Here is a 19,112-nt window from a genome sequence, read left to right on the forward strand (position 1 = left end):
TCCTTGTTTTAAATTTGTTGGACACAGTATGGATGGAAACCAACCTGGTCTCACCAGAATACGTGACTCCACCACGTACTGCGGTGAAGGAGTCGTGGTGGAGTCACGTATGAGACCAGGTTGATGGAAACACACTTGCTCAAAAAGTCTAGTGTCGTCTTTCCATGAGGGAATGTACCTCATTATTGTTTATGAAATATAATAAGTAGAAGGCGTGTTAATAACAGGAAGGGCTTGTAAATGTCGTAAGAATTTATTTTTATTTTGAAAATGTTTACACTGGAATCATTCACAAACATAATTCATCATTTTCATTTTTTTCAAAACTGTAGAAAACAAACATTAAAATCAAACTAATAACTCATATCAGTAAAAGATTGTATTCATTGGATAAACACTGATTTATCCTTTATATCTAATCAGGCACTTAGCAAACATACATAGATGAACAACATACAATAAAAAAATGAATACACAATCAATGTATCAGGAAGCACGGAGTTGAGAAGAAACGGCAAGTAAGAATGTTCAGAGTTTTGAGAATAAAGTCAGAACTAGTTATTTTTATTGCTGACTTTTTTTCCGGAATAAAAAAAAAAAAGTCTAAACTATGTATTTTCTCAGATTTCTGCCTTTTTCAAGAATTCAGACTTTTTTCAGAATTCAGATATTTTTGAATTTTCTGATTTCAGAGAAAAAACTTTGAATTATTGATTTCTCAGTATTCTGCTTTTTTTCAGAATTCAGATTTTTTGAAAAAATTATTGTTAGAAAAATATCACTCGTCACCGGCTAGGTCTTCAATAACAGGATACATGCATTTATTATTATTGGAAGAATGGAAGTAGTCATCACACACAGGGCTGCGTGGGACAAATAGTACCCCGAACAAGATGCTTATTCAAGAGAGGGAGTTACAGTCAACAAGATGGAGGAATACCGGTTCAAAGCAGTATTCTGACATTAGCTCAGATTAGCTAAGGCCTGCGAAAGCAATACACATGACATTCATATGCCTATCTCTCTAGGGGCCAATCTTTGGAACATAGCTATCATAACTTCAACACAGTGTCTCGTGAGCGTCGTGCATGTAGTCAGACATCCGGCTACGTACACAGCTACGTAGGGCCTCTGTTATCATGAGCTACTCTGATACAGAAGGAACATTCAGTATTTTCCCAACTATTATATTTTCGTAGATTTCAGACTATTTTTTCTAAATTCTGTTTTTGTTCCCAAATCAGAGAAAAAGTCATATTTTTTTTTCATTCTGACTTTTTTTTTTTTTAAATGATTGCGATTTTTTTCTCATAAATCTGAAAAAGTCTGACTATTTTTTCAGAATCCTAATTTCACAACAAAAAAATCTGATCTGACCAAAACCTTTTTTCTGCGGATGACCAGAAATAAACTGAATACGTTGAATTTAAGGAAATGACATCAATGCATTTAAAGGGTTAATTAAACAACATGCTTCTCATCTTAAATTGAATGCTGCAGCAGGAATAACTGTTATGTTTTATTTCCCTCTTTGTCCTGACGAGAGAATCAGAAATTAGACTTTTTTCCAGAATAAAAAAAAGAAAGTCCGAATATTTCCTTCTCTCAGAAATCTGACTTTTTTTCTCAGAATTCTGAAACAAAAACAAAATGTAAAAAATGTTTAAATATTTTTTTCCTCAGTATTTTGGCTATTTTTTTCAGAATTCTGTGTTTTAAAAAATATTTTTTGAATAAAAAAGAACAATAGTTTTCTCAGATTTCTGCCTTTTTTTTGTAAAGAATTCTGAGAAAAAGTCAGAATGATTGATTTCTCAGTGTTTTGGCATTTTTTAAGAATTAAGATTTTCTTAAGAAATCGGAAAAAAAGTCAGAATATTTTTCAGATTTTTCCGAAAGTCTTAACTATTTATTTTTTCAGATTTCTGCCTTTTTTTTTTAAGAATTCCGACTTTTTATCATAATTCCGAGAAAAAAGTCAGATTTGATTTAATCTTTCTTAAATTGAATGCTGCAGCGTTAATACCTGTGCTCTTTTGTTTCCTCTTTGTCCTCAGGTTCAAATGTGTTTCAGCTCCCTGTAAAGGTCGATCAGGTTCACGACCTTGTGCAACTTCTGCTTTCCCAATTTTGAATTTTTGTGCAAACGAACATGAAGCTGAGTGAGTTTTGGGTTCAGTCGGAGTGAAGGGACAGAGACAGTTTGAGGCAGCCCAGCTCCTTGCCTTCTGCTCCCAGAACCCCCTGCACCCGGTAGTTTCCGTTGCTCAGCCAATAAGGGAGGTCCATGGTGGGGAGGGTGAAGTCCGACTGAGGGAGAGAGTACAAGCCCTGAGGAGAGAAAGGGAGTATCAGAGCAGAGGATCAGAGGATGTCTGCAAATACTTTATGCAGCCTGAGACAGATATGTCACTCCCTCAAATGTCAAGATTCAAGGCTTTTATTGTCATCTATAGCTACAGTGTAGATATACCAATACACATCTGAGGTCACAGGCTCCTCCAACAGTGCAACACAATAACACAGATACAATAGATTAAATAGAAATAGTGCAAGGAGAGTCTTTATACAAGTAATTGGAATATGATATATCAGATGCATTATTTTTGTCTTCAAAAAATAGCCCGATTAAAAGTAAAAAATGTTTTTTTAAACACAAATATTATCAGCGAATGATAAATGAAGGCACTTTAAAGGAAGCTAAACAAAGAAGAAAGAGCAAGTTAGTAGGCCCACCTTTAAACTTTCCTTTCCTTTTCATCACAACCTATTTAAAGTTGTGTGACTCCATCTTGCATAGTTTGAAGCTATCGCAGTGACAACATCTGTCTGCAGGATTTTAACTGACTCAAAGTACTCAAAAACTCCTATGTGGAAGTTTTGATTATTTCTGAAACAGTATGAAACAGTAAGCCTTTAGCTTAGCGGTGGTAACGTGAAGTCATGGGACCGTGCTGTAGTTCCTTTATAGCCCAACATTAGCCGCCTTTAGCTTAGCGGTGGTGACGTGAAGTCATGTGACCGTGCTGTAGTTCCTTTATAGCCCAACATTAGTCGACTTTAGCTTAGCGGTGGTGACGTGAAGTCATGTGACCGTGCTGTAGTTCCTTTATAGCCCAACATTAGCCGCCTTTAGCTTAGCGGTGGTGACGTGAAGTCATGTGACCGTGCTGTAGTTCCTTTATAGCCCAACATTAGCCGCCTTTAGCTTAGCGGTGGTGACGTGAAGTCATGTGACCGTGCTGTAGTGCCTTTATAGCTCAACATTAGCCACCTTTAGCTTAACGGTGGTGAGGTGAAGTCATGTGACCGTGCTGTAGTTCCTTTATAGCCCAACATTAGCCGCCTTTAGCTTAGCGGTGGTGACGTGAAGTCATGTGACCGTGCTGTAGTGCCTTTATAGCTCAACATTAGCCACCTTTAGCTTAACGGTGGTGACGTGAAGTCATGTGACCGTGCTGTAGTTCCTTTATAGCCCAACATTAGCCGCGGTGACGTGAAGTCATGTGACCGTGCTGTAGTTCCTTTATAGCCCAACATTAGCCAACTTTAGCTTAGCGGTGGTGATGTGAAGTCATGTGACCGTGCTGTAGTGCCTTTATAGTTCAACATTAGCCACCTTTAGCTTAGCGGTGGTGATGTGAAGTCATGTGACTGACCGTGCTGTAGTGCCTTTATAGTTCAACATTAGCCACCTTTAGCTTAGCGGTGGTGACGTGAAGTCATGTGACCGTGCTGTAGTTCCTTTATAGCCCAACATTAGCCACCTTTAGCTTAGCGGTGGTGACGTGAAGTCATGTGACCGTGCTGTAGTTCCTTTATAGCCCAACATTAGCCGCCTTTAGCTTAGCGCTGGTGACGTGAAGTCATGTGACCGTGCTGTAGTTCCTTTATAGCCCAACATTAGCCGCCTTTAGCTTAGCACTGGTCACTTGAAGTCATGTGACCGTGCTGTAGTTCCTTTATAGCCCAACATTAGCCGCCTTTAGCTTAGCACTGGTCACTTGAAGTCATGTGACCGTGCTGTAGTTCCTTTATAGCCCAACATTAGCCGCCTTTAGCTTAGTACTGGTCACGTGAAGTCATGTGACCGTGCTGTAGTTACTTTATAGCCCAACATTAGCCACCTTTAGCTTAGCACTGGTCACGTGAAGTCATGTGACCGTGCTGTCGTTCCTTTATAGCCTAATTGTATATTCCAGGAGCACATTTTAGTCATGATGACACACAAAGGATCACATGGCGTAAATAATATCAAGTCACTGTGCCGGTTGAGAAATTTAGACAGTTTAAAGCACATAAAAAATGCAATGATTAGGTTTAAATAAAAAAGCCCCGTTTCTGTAGTGATTCGATAAGATCTATCATATATATCAATATTCCAATTAGACTATTCTGCACAGTTTCTATCATATTCTGTTTTTATTATATTCTATGTTATTGTATTTACTTGTACTATTCTATCTGTTTTATTGTGTTGCACTGTTGGAGGAGCCTGTGACCTAAGATTTTCATTGACATAACTACACTGTAGCTATGTACACATGACAATAAAAGCCTTGAATCTTGAAGTATCAGACTGACTAACACAAAGCACTCACAGCTTTGAAGGGGCAGTGGCAGGGCAGCCCGTAGGTGTGCAGCGGCTCGGGGCAGTCCTCTCCGGGGGGGATCAGCTGGTTCAGGATGTCACAGGCGTCTTTATAGTGACAGCTGCCCAACTCCTCCACACAGGGAATCTTCACCCAGAAACCTGCCACCTCCTTCTCCAGAGTCACGTTCACCTGAGAGGAGAGGAGGAGGAGAGGAGGAGAGGGAAAGGAGAGGAGGAGAGAGTGAGCTTCTTCATGCAACTCTCTGCAACCTCAGGTCAGAAATAGACATTTTGAAGTAAACAGCTTTTAAGGTCCCCTATTATACTGTTTTTCATCAATATATTATAGGCATCAGATTTATACACAACATGGCTCCAAACACCAAACAGATCATTGCAGCATTACCCATAATCCCCTCTGTTTCAGCCCTGTTTCCAAAGTGCTGATTCTCTGTCTGTTACTTTAGATGAAAATAAGGAGCCCCTCCCCACGCCCCTCTGAGAGAGATGTGGTTACAAAGAACACAATGGTGCTCTAGGAGGAGAGTCAGGTGATAAGGTGGGGGGGGGGGGGGGGGGGGGGGGGGGGGGGGGGGGGGTGGGGAGGTTACCTTGGTTGCTGATTGGCTAATGGTTACACAAGACAACACATCGTTATGACATCATAAAGTGGCCAAAATCTGATCAGCTCATTTTCAGGTTTTTATAGAAATGGATCAAAAAGAGAGAGAATCTTTGTTCCTGAAACTTTCAGAGTCTCTTTACACAGAGGGGACACATGTTGATGTAGAAGAGACATGAAGAAGAGGGGACACATGTTGATGTAGAAGAGACATGAAGAAGAGGGGACACATGTTGATGTAGAAGAGACATGGAGAAGAGGGGACACATGTTGATGTAGAAGAGACATGAAGAAGAGGGGACACATGTTGATGTAGAAGAGACATGAAGAAGAGGGGACACATGTTGATGTAGAAGAGACATGAAGAAGAGGGGACACATGATGATGAAGAAGAGACATGAAGGAGAGGGGACACATGTTGATGTAGAAGAGACATCAAGAAGAGGGGACACATGTTGATGTAGAAGAGACATGAAGAAGAGGGGACACATGTTGATGTAGAAGAGACATGAAGAAGAGGGGACACATGTTGATGTAGAAGAGACATGAAGAAGAGGGGACACATGTTGATGTAGAAGAGACATGAAGAAGAGGGGACACATGTTGATGTAGAAGAGACATGAAGAAGAGGGGACACATGTTGATGTAGAAGAGACATGAAGGAGAGGGGACACATGTTGATGTAGAAGAGACATGAAGAAGAGGGGACACATGTTGATGTAGAAGAGACATGAGGAAGAGGGGACACATGTTGATGTAGAAGAGACATGGAGAAGAGGGGACACATGTTGATGTAGAAGAGACATGAAGAAGAGGGGACACATGTTGATGTAGAAGAGACATCAAGAAGAGGGGACACATGTTGATGTAGAAGAGACATGAGGAAGAGGGGACACATGTTGATGTAGAAGAGACATGAAGAAGAGGGGACACATGTTGATGTAGAAGAGACATGAAGAAGAGGGGACACATGTTGATGTAGAAGAGACATGAAGAAGAGGGGACACATGTTGATGTAGAAGAGACATGGAGAAGAGGGGACACATGTTGATGTAGAAGAGACATCAAGAAGAGGGGACACATGTTGATGTAGAAGAGACATGAAGAAGAGGGGACACATGGTGATGTAGAGGAGACATGAAGAAGAGGGGACACATGGTGATGTAGAAGAGACATGAAGAAGAGGGGACACATGTTGATGTAGAAGAGACATGAAGAAGAGGGGACACATGTTGATGTAGAAGAGACATGAAGAAGAGGGGACACATGTTGATGTAGAAGAGACATGAAGAAGAGGGGACACATGTTGATGTAGAAGAGACATGGAGAAGAGGGGACACATGTTGATGAAGAAGAGACATGAAGAAGAGGGGACACATGTTGATGTAGAAGAGACATGAAGAAGAGGGGACACATGTTGATGTAGAAGAGACTTGAAGAAGAGGGGACACATGTTGATGTAGAAGAGACATGAAGAAGAGGGGACACATGGTGATGTAGAAGAGACATGAAGAAGAGGGGACACATGTTGATGTAGAAGAGACATGAAGAAGAGGGGACACATGTTGATGTAGAAGAGACATGAAGAAGAGGGGACACATGGTGATGTAGAAGAGACATGAAGAAGAGGGGACACATGTTGATGTAGAAGAGACATGAAGAAGAGGGGACACATGTTGATGTAGAAGAGACTTGAAGAAGAGGGGACACATGTTGATGTAGAAGAGACATGAAGAAGAGGGGACACATGTTGATGTAGAAGAGACTTGAAGAAGAGGGGACACATGTTGATGTAGAAGAGACATGAAGAAGAGGGGTCACATGGTGATGTAGAAGAGACTTGAAGAAGAGGGGACACATGTTGATGTGGAAGAGACATGAAGAAGAGGGGACACATGTTGATGTAGAAGAGACATGAAGAAGAGGGGACACATGTTGATGTAGAAGAGACATGAAGAAGAGGGGACACATGTTGATGTAGAAGAGACATGAAGAAGAGGGGACACATGTTGATGTAGAAGAGACATGAAGAAGAGGGGACACATGTTGATGTAGAATAGACATGAAGAAGAGGGGACACATGTTGATGTAGAAGAGACTTGAAGAAGAGGGGACACATGTTGATGTAGAAGAGACATGAAGAAGAGGATTTGGCATAATAGGTGACCTTTAATTATGGTTTAATACGTATTTCTTATCATTCTACTTCAATAATACCTAAGGAAAGAGACGGTGAATGTCCAAAACGTTTTTTAGAGAAGGAAAAACAATATTTTGCAAGTGTGTGTGTGTGTGTGTGTGTGTGTGTGTGTGTGTGTGTGTGTGTGTGTGTGGTAAAAGCAGGATGTCGCTGATCTGCTGAACCACATGTATCAAGATAAGGATTAGAGTGGAAGAAGGCAAATACCACACTCGTCAAGAGAGGATACAGTGTGTGTGTGTGTGTGTGTGTGTGTGTGTGTGTGTGTGTGTGTGTGTGGTGTCACTATCCCTAGCAACTATAGTTAGTCAATCTGTCTAAAAGATCCCTTATATATGAATATTTGTAAAATGTGCACACACGTAAGACTGAATAAAAAGCCAGGTAATTAAAAGGAAATGAGTCAGCAGACAGATTCATATCATAGACTTTACGGAAAGGTGAAAGAAAATAAGATGAAATACAACACAAAATGTAAGTCAGGAAGAAAGGAGGATAGTGACATTATTGCTGACAAACTGAAAACACCATGGGTTAATAATAATAATAAACCAATCAGCATCGCATGTGATGTTGATGGAGAAAAGAGGATCGTCTCTTTTACCCTTGCATAGTTTAACAAGGTGTGATAAACATTTCAAAGTCTAGGCTTTGAGAAAGTCGCACGAAAACAGGACATTATTATTATCAGACCAAATAACAGCCTCACGAGGAAGAGAAACCTCACACTGAAAACAGGAAGCAAACACTATCTGTGTGTGTGTGTGTGTGTGTGTGTGTGTGTGTGTGACCCCATTAGCAGCCATTAGCAGTGCAGTTGACAGTAAATCCACCTTTTGTTTGACTTGAAGCCTCGCTGAAAGCTGCTGCAAGAGTGTGTGTGTGTGTGTGTGTGTGTGTGTGTGTGTGTGTGTGTGTGTGTGTGTGTGTGTGTGTGTGTGTGTGTGTGTGTGTGTGTGTGTGTGTGTGTGGTAAAAGCAGGATGTTGCTGATCTGCTGAACCACATGTATCCAGATAAGGATCTCTTCAAGAGAGGATACAGTGTGTGTGTGTGTGTGTGTGTGTGTGTGTGTGTGTGTGTGTGTGTGTGTGTGTGTGTGTGTGTGTGTGTGTGTTCTCCTCTTAAACACTTCCCACACAGCTCAGGGTCAGTCACTGGCAACGGACAGTTAGTTTATAGCTACATCAAATACACAAACTGATTATGAAAAGTCTGACACCTATAATAAAGGACTAGACACCCGTAAAGATACACACAAAAAACAACAATATACAAAAGTCAACAACATTGAGACTGAACATAGAGACTGAACAATGACTACAAAAGACACCAATTACCTACAAAGTGAAGACCAAGAGAAACCACCACACAAATACACAACCCCAAGAGCCGGGTTGCAACAGATGCAAGTCCAATTTCAGACTGACCATTAAAGTATTATCGTATCTGTTGGGAAAATACTGAACGTCCTCTTCCAATGAGAGTAACATGATAACAAAGGTATCCCAACTGCAGCTGTGTTCATGACAGGATGTGTGATGACCTAGAAGAGCATCAGGACTGTTTGAGGCAGATGATAGCTATGTGATTAACATGATGATTCAGCCTCTATGGAGAGAGACATCAAGCATGCTCATTTCTGACGTGGAGCTAATCTGAAGTAAACATTGAACACTGCTTTCTATTCCTCCATCTTGTGACTGTGTAACTCCCTCTCTTGGATATCAGCATGTGAAGGACACTGCTCAGGAACTAGTTGATGCTCTGTATGTGATGACTTCCATTCTGGAGAGGATCACAGATACATGGATCCTGAGGTTGAAGCTCAAGCCGGGGACCAGGGATTATTAACATTTTGAAGTATTCAGAAAAAGTGAGAATTTTGAGATTTTTAGAAAAAGTGAGAATTTTGAGATTTTTAGAAAAAGTGAGAATTTTTAGATTTTGAGAAAAAGCCAACATTTTTAGAAACAACTCAGTATTTTGTACATGACAACCGGTACCCCTCCATCTTGTGACTGTGTGACTCCCTCTCTTGGATATCAGCATGTGAAGGACGCTGTTCAGGAACTAGTTGATGCTCTGTATGTGATGACTCCTTCCATTCTGGAGAGGATCACAGACACATGGATCCTGAGGTTGAAGCTCAAGCCGGTGACGAGTGATACTTTTCTAACACGTATGGTGTTTTGTGCTCAGAGTGAGTGTACTCACGGAAAGCTGGGCAGCGAGCTCCACAGATGTGGATCCAGAGGCCGAGGCGGTCAATTCTCCGGGGATGGAGATCGGGTCCGGAGACACCGTCAGCGTCTTCAGGACCGCTGGAGCATCGGGCTGCCCGCAGTTCTTCCAGTCGAAACCCCTAACCTACACAGACACATGCAAAAGTATTTAAGTTTCAAGGTTTTATTGTCACAGTGTAGATATGACAACGAGAAACCAAAGTCACAGGCTCCTCCAACAGTGCAAGTTGTGCAACATGAATATATATAGGACGTAAAACAAATAAAACGCACTTGTTATCATATTTGAATTCACTGAAAGTCCCACCCCCTGACTAAGTCTCTATGTCCCGCCTCTAGTTATCCTTTTTTATTTGATCTTTTCTTTGTGTTTGAATTAATGTGTTATTTTTTGTATTAATTGTTGGTGTTCTTTGCTCTTTGTCATGTGACATGTATCAGGATGTGTAAGCGATGCCATGCTGTGACCAACTTTGCCGTTCCTGTGAAGGTGGGAGGATTCGTTTGTTTTATTGTAACAAAAGAGACATTTCCTGTAATAAGAAAACCAAAACCAGGAAATGTGAATATTGTCTGATACATCTGCACTCCTAAATGAATCAATTAAAACAACTAAAACAATAATAATAATAGTGTAAGAGAATGTATTGAGATGTGAATGAAATAGAAACAGTGCAAGACGAGTCCATACAAGTCCAAGGAATGATATATTTAAGCGGCACGACAGGCCGTGTCGATGGTCATTATCTCACAGCTCAGGGGCGTGGTTCGTATCTTAAATGCGTTTATTGTCTACATATCTTTGCCATTTATTTACCCCTAACCCAATAAGCTGCTGTGTCGTTTATTGCACCGCAAACATTGGAACGGCGATCAAGCCTGAAGCCACAGAGCTCTTTGTTTGAATGTTGAGGTGTAATATCAGAGTATCATATGCACGCTAAATCGGACTTCTGCGTATCTATTGCACGCCTTTGCAAAGTCGTGTCATTTGTGCGCAGACTGTGTTGGTTTTATTGATCATGCCTTGTGTTAACATGGTTATATATTTGTTTATTTGAGATTGATAGCATGGTCAAAACAAGGACCTCTGTTAGTTGATGATCACATGATGTCTTGTGAATGAAAATAAGTGATCAATCAATGAGAGGTCGATTCATCATTTCGTATCTTCCTTTAGGATCAGGACGTACCAAGAAGGGAGATTTAGGTGTAGAAGCAGTACAATATAAACAATATAGTCTAATATAATATAAAAGCTATATGGTATAGTTAAAGAACACAGTTGAAAGGTTACTGAAGAACCTTGTCCCCTTTAGATAAGCCGTATTTCTTTAAGTCAATCATCTGTACATAGGTAACTAATGTTTACATTCAGGTTACAGATGAAATGTGAGTGTAGCCTAAAGATGCCTGGACAGAGGATAATGTAATTATTAGCAGTTGTATGGTAGTATTAACAGTATTATTGTATCATTAGCATTACTATTGTGGCCTTTTATTAGTAGAAGTATGGTATTGTTTCCTGTATTAAGGTTTTATTAGCAAGTTGGTATCATATTATTAGAAGTATTATAGTACTGCAGTACTGCCGTATTATTAGCAGTATTATAGTAGAATTTGCAGTACTGCCGTATTATTAGCAATATAATGGTAATTTTAGCAGTAGTATGGTATTATTAGCAGTATTATGTTAGCAGTACTATGGTATTATTAGCAGTATTATGTTAGCAGTACTATGGTATTATTAGCAGTATTATGTTAGCAGTACTGTGGTATTATTAGCAGTATTGTGTAATTATTAGCAGTAACAGTGGATTAAGCCGTTATGTAGTGTTATAATGCCAGTATTAATATACATCTCACCTGAGCCTTGCTGACTCTCCTCAGACTGGAGGAGCTGTAGTTTACCTGAGTTAAAACTAAAACCAGGCTTAACGTGAGAAACAACACTTTGTCCATGATGTTCTTCTCTGAGGCAGCGACACAACCCGGAGGAGAAACAACTAATCGCACCGGTAACAAGAGCGACTCTGAAGTACATACACTTCCGTGTTTAGTTTACTATCACACCGGACCCAGGTCACGTGATATAGGCAAGTCTTACGCTGTGACGTCTTTTATGAATTAAAAAAATATGAATGCAATGTTTTATAAATTCAGATTCCTACTTCTTCTGTATTTTCTTCCATTGTAATAATAAACAGGCCTATCATGTTAATACAATTGAGAACCTGTAGATGTAATGACATGTAATCTCCTCTAGATGTCACTGTAAAACAGCCTTTCGCACACGCACAAGCACGCACACACACACACACACGCACACACACACACACACACACACACACACACACACACACACACACACACACACACACACACACACACACACACACACAGTCACATTGCATTTTAATACTCAAAATATTAATATTTGGTATGGAAACATTAGCATATTTATTCAATAACTTCCAGGTCAAGTGACCTAATGACTCAAAATCAGTGATGGATAAAATAACTACACAGGCTGTATACTAATACTTTGTAAGAAGTCCAGATCATGGATGTATAATATGAGCTAAATACAGTTTCTAAGTACATTACTTGAGTAAAAATATTCAACAGTGATGTATGTTAAAAACTGGTAGGAACCTTTACTTTTCACTGCCGCTGTTGCCACACGGACTCAAATGCCACACGGACATCACTACAATCGGCTTTCTGTTTGATATGTTTCCACCGTGAAATTACCGTTAGATATTATCTCTACCGGTTCTGTGTGCGTGTCATTACATGCACTTCTTAAATCAATCGTTAACGGACACTCGGTGGCGGACAAAGCGGACCAAAAAACGGGGAGACATTGGAACCCGGAGCTTTGGAACGTGAGAACCGCTACATGCTACGTGTACAGTAATAACAACCTGGAGGCCGGAGCGCTGGTTTTAAAAAACATGGATTATTTTCTTATTTTGACATAAATAAGCAGATGATTTCCAGCTGTAACGTGCCGGGGGGGTTTGGGTGGAGTTAGCAGAAAGTTAGAATGGAAGACAATGTGAAAAAAGATGAAGCATTAATGTGAAAAACTACTTTTCCCTTTTTGATTTTGAAGAGTTTTTTTAATCTCGACGGAAATCTGGGTTTTAAAATGATGTACTCATCCAAAAGAAAGCCTGTCCTCTACTTCAAAGAGGAGAGAAGGTAAGAGGGATATTGTTTTTATTATCAATATTATCAATTCTTTGATTTTACATTTATTCATTTTTGTTTTTAATTCTATATATTATTTACATTTTATTGTATTTTTACTACACAGTTATATATTTATTACATTTTTTAAGGTGATATTAATCTCAGCCATAGTTGCTACACCATTCTCTCTTTTTATTTTTTACAATTTTTACATATTATATTTATTACTTATTTTTTGTTATTTTAATATTTATTATTCATTTTCTTGTAATTTTTTGTTGTATTTTTATAATGATATTTAGCGTTCTTTTGCTAAATATTTGTATATATTCTTATATACTGCTTCACAATGGTTACTTCTTCGTGTCAGTACATTTATTTATTATTATATATTATTATCCACATTAATATGTTTAAAATATATTTGTATTTGTTTTAATATTCAGTATCTGCAAACTAACTTAAGAATTAAGCAAATATAATGCTGTAGATTAACCTTTTCAAATAGTTCGTAGGCGCTTTCACACCGGAGTACTTTTCCCAGGAATAGTTCCGATAGTTCCTGGGATTTTGCGTTCAACTTTTTTTCAGGAACTTCCCCCCCCCCCCCCGCATTAGCATTATTAGCATTAGCCCAGCGCACCAACAGAGAGAGACTAACTTATGAAAACACAAAATAAAACGTGGGAGCGGTGGAGTGATGAGTAGGTGTCGGCGCTTCTGGCGATTTACCCGGGAATTGGCAGTAAATCGCCTCCCGGAGTCCGGGACTTCAGGTGGCAGTATACGCCGTGAAGTTGTTTTCGGCCTGCCAGAAGAAGAAGAAGTGACGTCAGCGGCTTCATTAGCGTAATCTTCCCTCAGGGAACTTATTCCGGTCTGCTCTTAGTTCTGGAACTAAAGAGTTCCGGGGAATTAGGTTCCGGGAACTCTTCCTGTATCTTCCTGTGAAAGCGCCTCTTCAGTCCAAAACAAGCGTTAAAGAGAAGAAAGGAAGTATTAAGTTATTAAGCAGTAAAAAACAATTTCTTTGGCCTTTTTTTTTTTTTTAAAGAAATGAGATCTCTAAAGTCGCTCATCCACCAGATAAGTGAGTAGAGACTGTGGATCATTATTGCATGGCGTTGATAAAATCACTACAAATATTAGAGATTTCTGTGTTGCGTCTACATCTTTATAGAAGTCTAAAGACACATAAGCTGCTAAATACTCCGCTATGTTCCCTAACTAGGCTCTGATTTTTTTTAATGTATTTTATCGTAATAATATTTCTCAGAATAGCTCAATGTGTTGGTGAGAGCCTGAAGACTCAATCTTTTAGCACAAGTAGAAACATAACTTCCAGCTACGAGATGCTGAGAGGTTAAGTGTTGGATTTGATATCGTTTTATGATTATCTAAAAGCATAATATTGCAACTTTTAATTATTAAGAAAATTCTAAATTCAAATTTGGGAAAAACGATAAAATATCATAAATAAATGAAATATATAAATAAAATAACAATAAACAATCGAGTTAATCAGAGTTCATTGATGTGGCTATAAAGGAATTCTGTGAATGTTATTTTCTGCATTTTGTATTTATTGAAATATTTTTAGATTTGATGATAAAGGCTTTTTTTAAATGTAGGTTAGGGTTCCTCGAAAGTGTGGGAACATTTGAATTGTACTCCTAAAAAGCTCCACTTTTAATTTGAAAAGTGACAATGCATAAAGAATATTAACCTTAATTAAAACAAGATGTTTATGTACACGGTTTTGAAAAATAAATTCTCTCCGTTGTCCCTTCACAGGTGTGCGGAAACATTTGAAGATATATTCCTTCATATTTAATAAAAGCTATAGGAAACAATCAAGAATTAAAAAAGTGTCTCTCGATGCATGTCAGTGTGTATCTGAACTAAACATTTGATTAAATGTAGGCTGTATTTAAAAATAAAAATCAAAGTGCTCTGGAGTGTTGTTAATATGTGTAAAAAACGTTTCTCTGCATATTAAATCATTTCCTTTGATAATTTTTTTTAATTAAATGTCAGTATGTGTTTATTTTGTTGAGTTTCTTTGTTTTTCTGCACCTCTGCACTGATTGAGTTTTTTGCATTTATTTAACAACAATTAGATTAAATGTAGTCTATATTTAAAAATAAAATAAAAATCAAAGTGCTCTGGAGTGTTGTTAATATTTCTAAAGAACGCTTCTCTGCATACTAAATAATTCTCTTTCCTCCCCGTCTGCTGCAGGTTCCTCTCCGGTAAATGTACGGTTTACAAGCTGTTCGGGCTGTGCATGGTGCTGCTGCTCGTCTCTCTGCTCTGGCTCCAGCTCAGCTGTTCGGGGGAAATGTCCTCCCCGCTGCACGAGGAGCGCCGACCCCCCCCACAGCCCCCCTGCCCCCCCACCAACAGACAGGCGGAGGACGACCCCTCGTGGGGTCCTCACAAGCTGGCCCTCATCGTGCCCTTCAGGGAGCGCTTCGACGAGCTGCTGGTGTTCGTGCCCTTCATGCACGACTTCCTGAACAAGAAGAAGATCCGCCATAAGATCCTCGTCATCAACCAGGTGGACCACTACAGGTGAGGGGGCGCTTTAGTGTCACGGGGAATGATTTACAAGGTATCTCACTGAGGGAATATATAAGTTATGTCTTTTAAAATAACCGATTTATCCTCAGACATTTAAATTTAAAATGTACTTCGATCTCAGAGAATATAATTAATCATCATTCATTCAGTTGTTATAACACTACAGCGGAGGGGACGCTTTAGTTTTACAGGAAATTATTCATTAAATGATATCTCATAAATCTATTAATTGAACCCGGTCGACACTGGAGTAGTTTAGGGGAAGTGTCCTTCACAAAGGCATGTGGACTGCAGTCTATCTGAAGATTAGCGCACTGCGCCACAGCCACCCCTTCATTCCAGAAAACATCCCATACATGCTTCTAAGTGCACCACTTTCATCTCAGAGAATATCCAAAGACGTGTACACATCTAAAATCCCAGTGGTATAATATATGCATGTGTATTTCAGGTCAGTCAGTAGATTTCTGGCTTTATCTGTTGTTTTGAACATTGCAGACTGAAGCTCAGCGCTGACTTTTCAGTTCGTCCAAAAACAATTACCTCGGTTTTGTCTTTGTTTAAATGACGAAAGTTCTGACACAAACAGTCATTAAAAGCAAGAGAGCAAAATAAACATAAAACAAGCATACAGCAACTCTGGTATGAAATGCATGAGTAGAAGTTACAGTGCGGTGTGAGATATGAGTAGTTTCATTATAAGCAGCGGTGAAAAGAAAAGTCTTCAGCCTGGACTTAAAAGAGAGTTGCATTAGACGTTGTGTTCTTGCTCCAGGTTTAACCGAGCGTCCCTGATCAACGTGGGCTTCCTGGAGAGCGGCAACGACACAGATTACCTGGCGATGCACGACGTCGACCTGCTGCCGCTCAACGAGGCTCTGGATTACGGGTTCCCCTCCGAGGGGCCGTTCCACGTGGCGTCGCCCGAGCTGCACCCCCTGTATCACTACAAAACCTACGTGGGGGGGATCCTCATGCTCACCAAGAAACACTACCACATGGTACTGAACACACACAGGGATATACAGTTTACTTCAAAGTCACTTAAAGGTCCCCTATTATAGTGTTTTCATCAATATATCACAGGTCTCAGATATATACAGAGCCTGTCTCTGATTGGCTGAAACACCAAACAGATCATTGCAGCATTACCCATAATCCCCTCTGTTTCAGCCCTGTTTCCAAAGTGCTGATTCTCTGTCTGTTACTTTAGATGAAAGTAAGGAGCCCCTCCCCACGCCCCTCTGAGAGACATTTGGTTACAAAGAACTCAATGGTGCTCTAGGAGGAGATTCAGGTGATAAGGGGGGGGGGTTACCTTGGTTGCTGATTGGCTGATGGTTACACAAGACAAAACATCGTTATGACATCATAAAGTGGTAAAAAGTGGATTTTGCACAATAGGTGACCTTTAAAGGACAAAATAGTAACATTTGTCTGCCACATTAAAGGTCACCTATTATGCAAAATCCACTTCTTCATGTCTCTTCTACATCAACATGTGTCCCCTCTTCTTCATGTCTCTTCTACATCAACATGTGTCCCCTCTTCTTCATGTCTCTTCTACATCAACATGTGTCCCCTCTTCTTCATGTCTCTTCTACATCAACATGTGTCCCCTCTTCTTCATGTCTCCTCTACATCAGCATGTGTCCCCTCTTCTTCATGTCTCTTCTACATCAGCATGTGTCCCCTCTTCTTCATGTCTCTTCTTCATCAACATGTGTCCCCTCTTCTTCATGTCTCTTCTACATCAACATGTGTCCCCTCTTCTTCATGTCTCTTCTTCATCAGCATGTGTCCCCTCTTCTTCATGTCTCTTCTACATCAACATGTGTCCCCTCTTGGGTGAGACATGTTCTGTATATCTGAGACCTATAATATATGGTTTGAAAAGAGTAAAATAGGGGACCTTTAACTTAAATCCAACAGCTAAAGAAATACATATATTATAATTTTTTAACAATATAAATAAATAGGATAATATGTACATAATAATTCAAAATAAAATATTGATTATTCCCCAAACATTTTTTTTGCACATTTAAACAAATCGGACAGAAAAAAAATCAGACATGTATGTGAATATATATCTAAGGCTTTTACTTTTATATATTTAGCATATTAATGGTACTGCACAAATAAAATAATTGATTTGATAATTGACAGAAACAAAATGACAGTAATATAAATATATAATGACTTTGCTTAAGGTGGGGTAGGTAGGAATGGAGAAAACCAGCTCGAGTGCCCCTTCCTTCAGACTTCCTCACAGAGCCCCCTCCTCCAAACACACACGAACGCGCACATGCCCAATGAGGGCACGAGATAAGTTTGTGCCCAGATGGAAGGCTGACAGGCAGGTAGGCCATCCAGTTACTTTAGCCGGGCCGGCTCAGATGATTGGTCGAGCTTTTTACAGCGCTACAGCTTCCACAGATGAAATGTTGTTATGTATTTATTGTCAAAGCACTTAAGATATTCATTGCTATCGGGATGTTAAGAGCATTCCATGGAATATAACAAGTGTTTCTGAAGTGAATTACCTACCCCACCTTTAAGGTTTTTGAGATTGAGCAAAATCTTGAGCAATTGCGAGCATTACTCCGTTAACTTTGACTTCCCCTAAAATACAAGCGAAAGGGGAAGACGTTTTGAGCAACCGGCTCTCTTTTTCTGCTGAATCACCATCTTAGTTCAGTTGAATCCATTTTTCTCATCAGCACAAAGTCTACCGTGTTATCTCTGATGAAGAAATAAAATAACATTTCATTTTGTTTTCTTATTTCCAGTTGTAACGGGATGTCGAACAGGTTCTGGGGTTGGGGACGACGAATGACGACGAGTTCTACATAAGACTGAGGAAAGCCGAGTTACAGGTAGAAACATCAACATGTGGACTTGTATTTCATCAGGAGAGACTTAGTTCGTAGTTAACATATTTATGCTTTATGAACAATAACGTTTTTTGAGATTAGACCCCATAATACTGTGATGAATTAAGGGGGAGGAGAAGCCGACTAGAAAAGAGAAACCCCCCCGGGGTTAGACAGGTGTGAAGAACTAAGGGAAATACAAATCCGGAGTGATGAGGGTTCTTCTGGGCTAGCCTGCCCTTGGATCTGATGAGACTGGAGGTGAAGGAAGGTTGCATCAATTCTCCTGAACGTATGTGGCAGGGGAGAGAATAGAGCAGATCTTAAACGTTTTGCCGGGTGTGCTGTGAATTGGCTGGGGGATGAGACGCAACCGGTTTGGTTTAGCTGGGGGGTCTCTTGCGCCCTTGCTTATTGCAAGAAAGAATTGTGATGAGAGAGTGGGGAACCAGTCTTCGTGAAAGAACTTGCGCTGAGCTTCATTTGGACATTCATAAGCACAAACATACAGAATTGCAACTTTCACATACTTTATGTCTTACAATCTTTCTGTATTGAAAATGAGACATTACTAGTAGGGTGGTCCTTAAAATTGAAAGTGGGAAAGTCTAAGCTCACAACCTCTTCTTGACTAATAGAATGAATTCTGGGGGTTGGAGCTTAGACTTTCCCACTTTCAATTTTAAGGACCACCCCCTACGTGAGGCTTAAAACTTCAAGGTTGAAGAGGGAGGGGTAAATAGGCGCTTTCAACACCGGAGTACTTTTCCCCGTACTTTTCTCGTTTAGTTCC

At 39.8% G+C, this 19,112-nt stretch overlaps 2 protein-coding genes across 2 annotated transcripts; one reads left to right on the top strand and one right to left on the bottom strand.

The window, feature by feature from the left end:
• Positions 1-237: 237 nt before the first annotated feature.
• Positions 238-11,713, bottom strand: LOC117550862 (ganglioside GM2 activator-like). Its single transcript, XM_034223431.1, has 4 exons — positions 11,528-11,713; positions 9,633-9,785; positions 4,602-4,784; positions 238-2,331 (listed from the first exon to the last, which is right to left on the bottom strand). The coding sequence occupies exons 1-4, from the start codon at positions 11,621-11,623 to the stop codon at positions 2,176-2,178; spliced, it is 588 nt and encodes a 195-aa protein (XP_034079322.1). The 5' UTR covers positions 11,624-11,713; the 3' UTR covers positions 238-2,175.
• A 638-nt stretch (positions 11,714-12,351) lies between these two features.
• Positions 12,352-16,444, top strand: LOC117550860 (beta-1,4-galactosyltransferase 7-like; the record flags this gene model as incomplete). Its single annotated transcript, XM_034223429.1, has 3 exons — positions 12,352-12,868; positions 15,102-15,434; positions 16,219-16,444. Coding segments are annotated over exons 1-3 (612 nt in total), but the record flags the coding sequence as incomplete, so codon positions are not given.
• Between the last annotated feature and the right edge of the window lie 2,668 nt (positions 16,445-19,112).

Source organism: Gymnodraco acuticeps, unplaced genomic scaffold, assembly GCF_902827175.1.
Source record: "Gymnodraco acuticeps unplaced genomic scaffold, fGymAcu1.1, whole genome shotgun sequence".
Classification (NCBI taxonomy): Eukaryota; Metazoa; Chordata; class Actinopteri; order Perciformes; family Bathydraconidae; genus Gymnodraco; species Gymnodraco acuticeps.

What these genes read in the sequence shown, in the direction of transcription:
- LOC117550862 (XM_034223431.1), bottom strand. Translation starts at nt 11,623, where the DNA reads ATGGACAAAGTGTTGTTTCTCACGTTAAGCCTGGTTTTAGTTTTAACT. An exon ending in GGAGAGTCAGCAAGGCTCAG is followed by an intron (nt 9,786 to 11,527) that starts GTGAGATGTATA and finishes GTGTCTGTGTAG; the next exon opens with GTTAGGGGTTTCGACTGGAA. An exon ending in AGCTCGCTGCCCAGCTTTCC is followed by an intron (nt 4,785 to 9,632) that starts GTGAGTACACTC and finishes CTCTCCTCTCAG; the next exon opens with GTGAACGTGACTCTGGAGAA.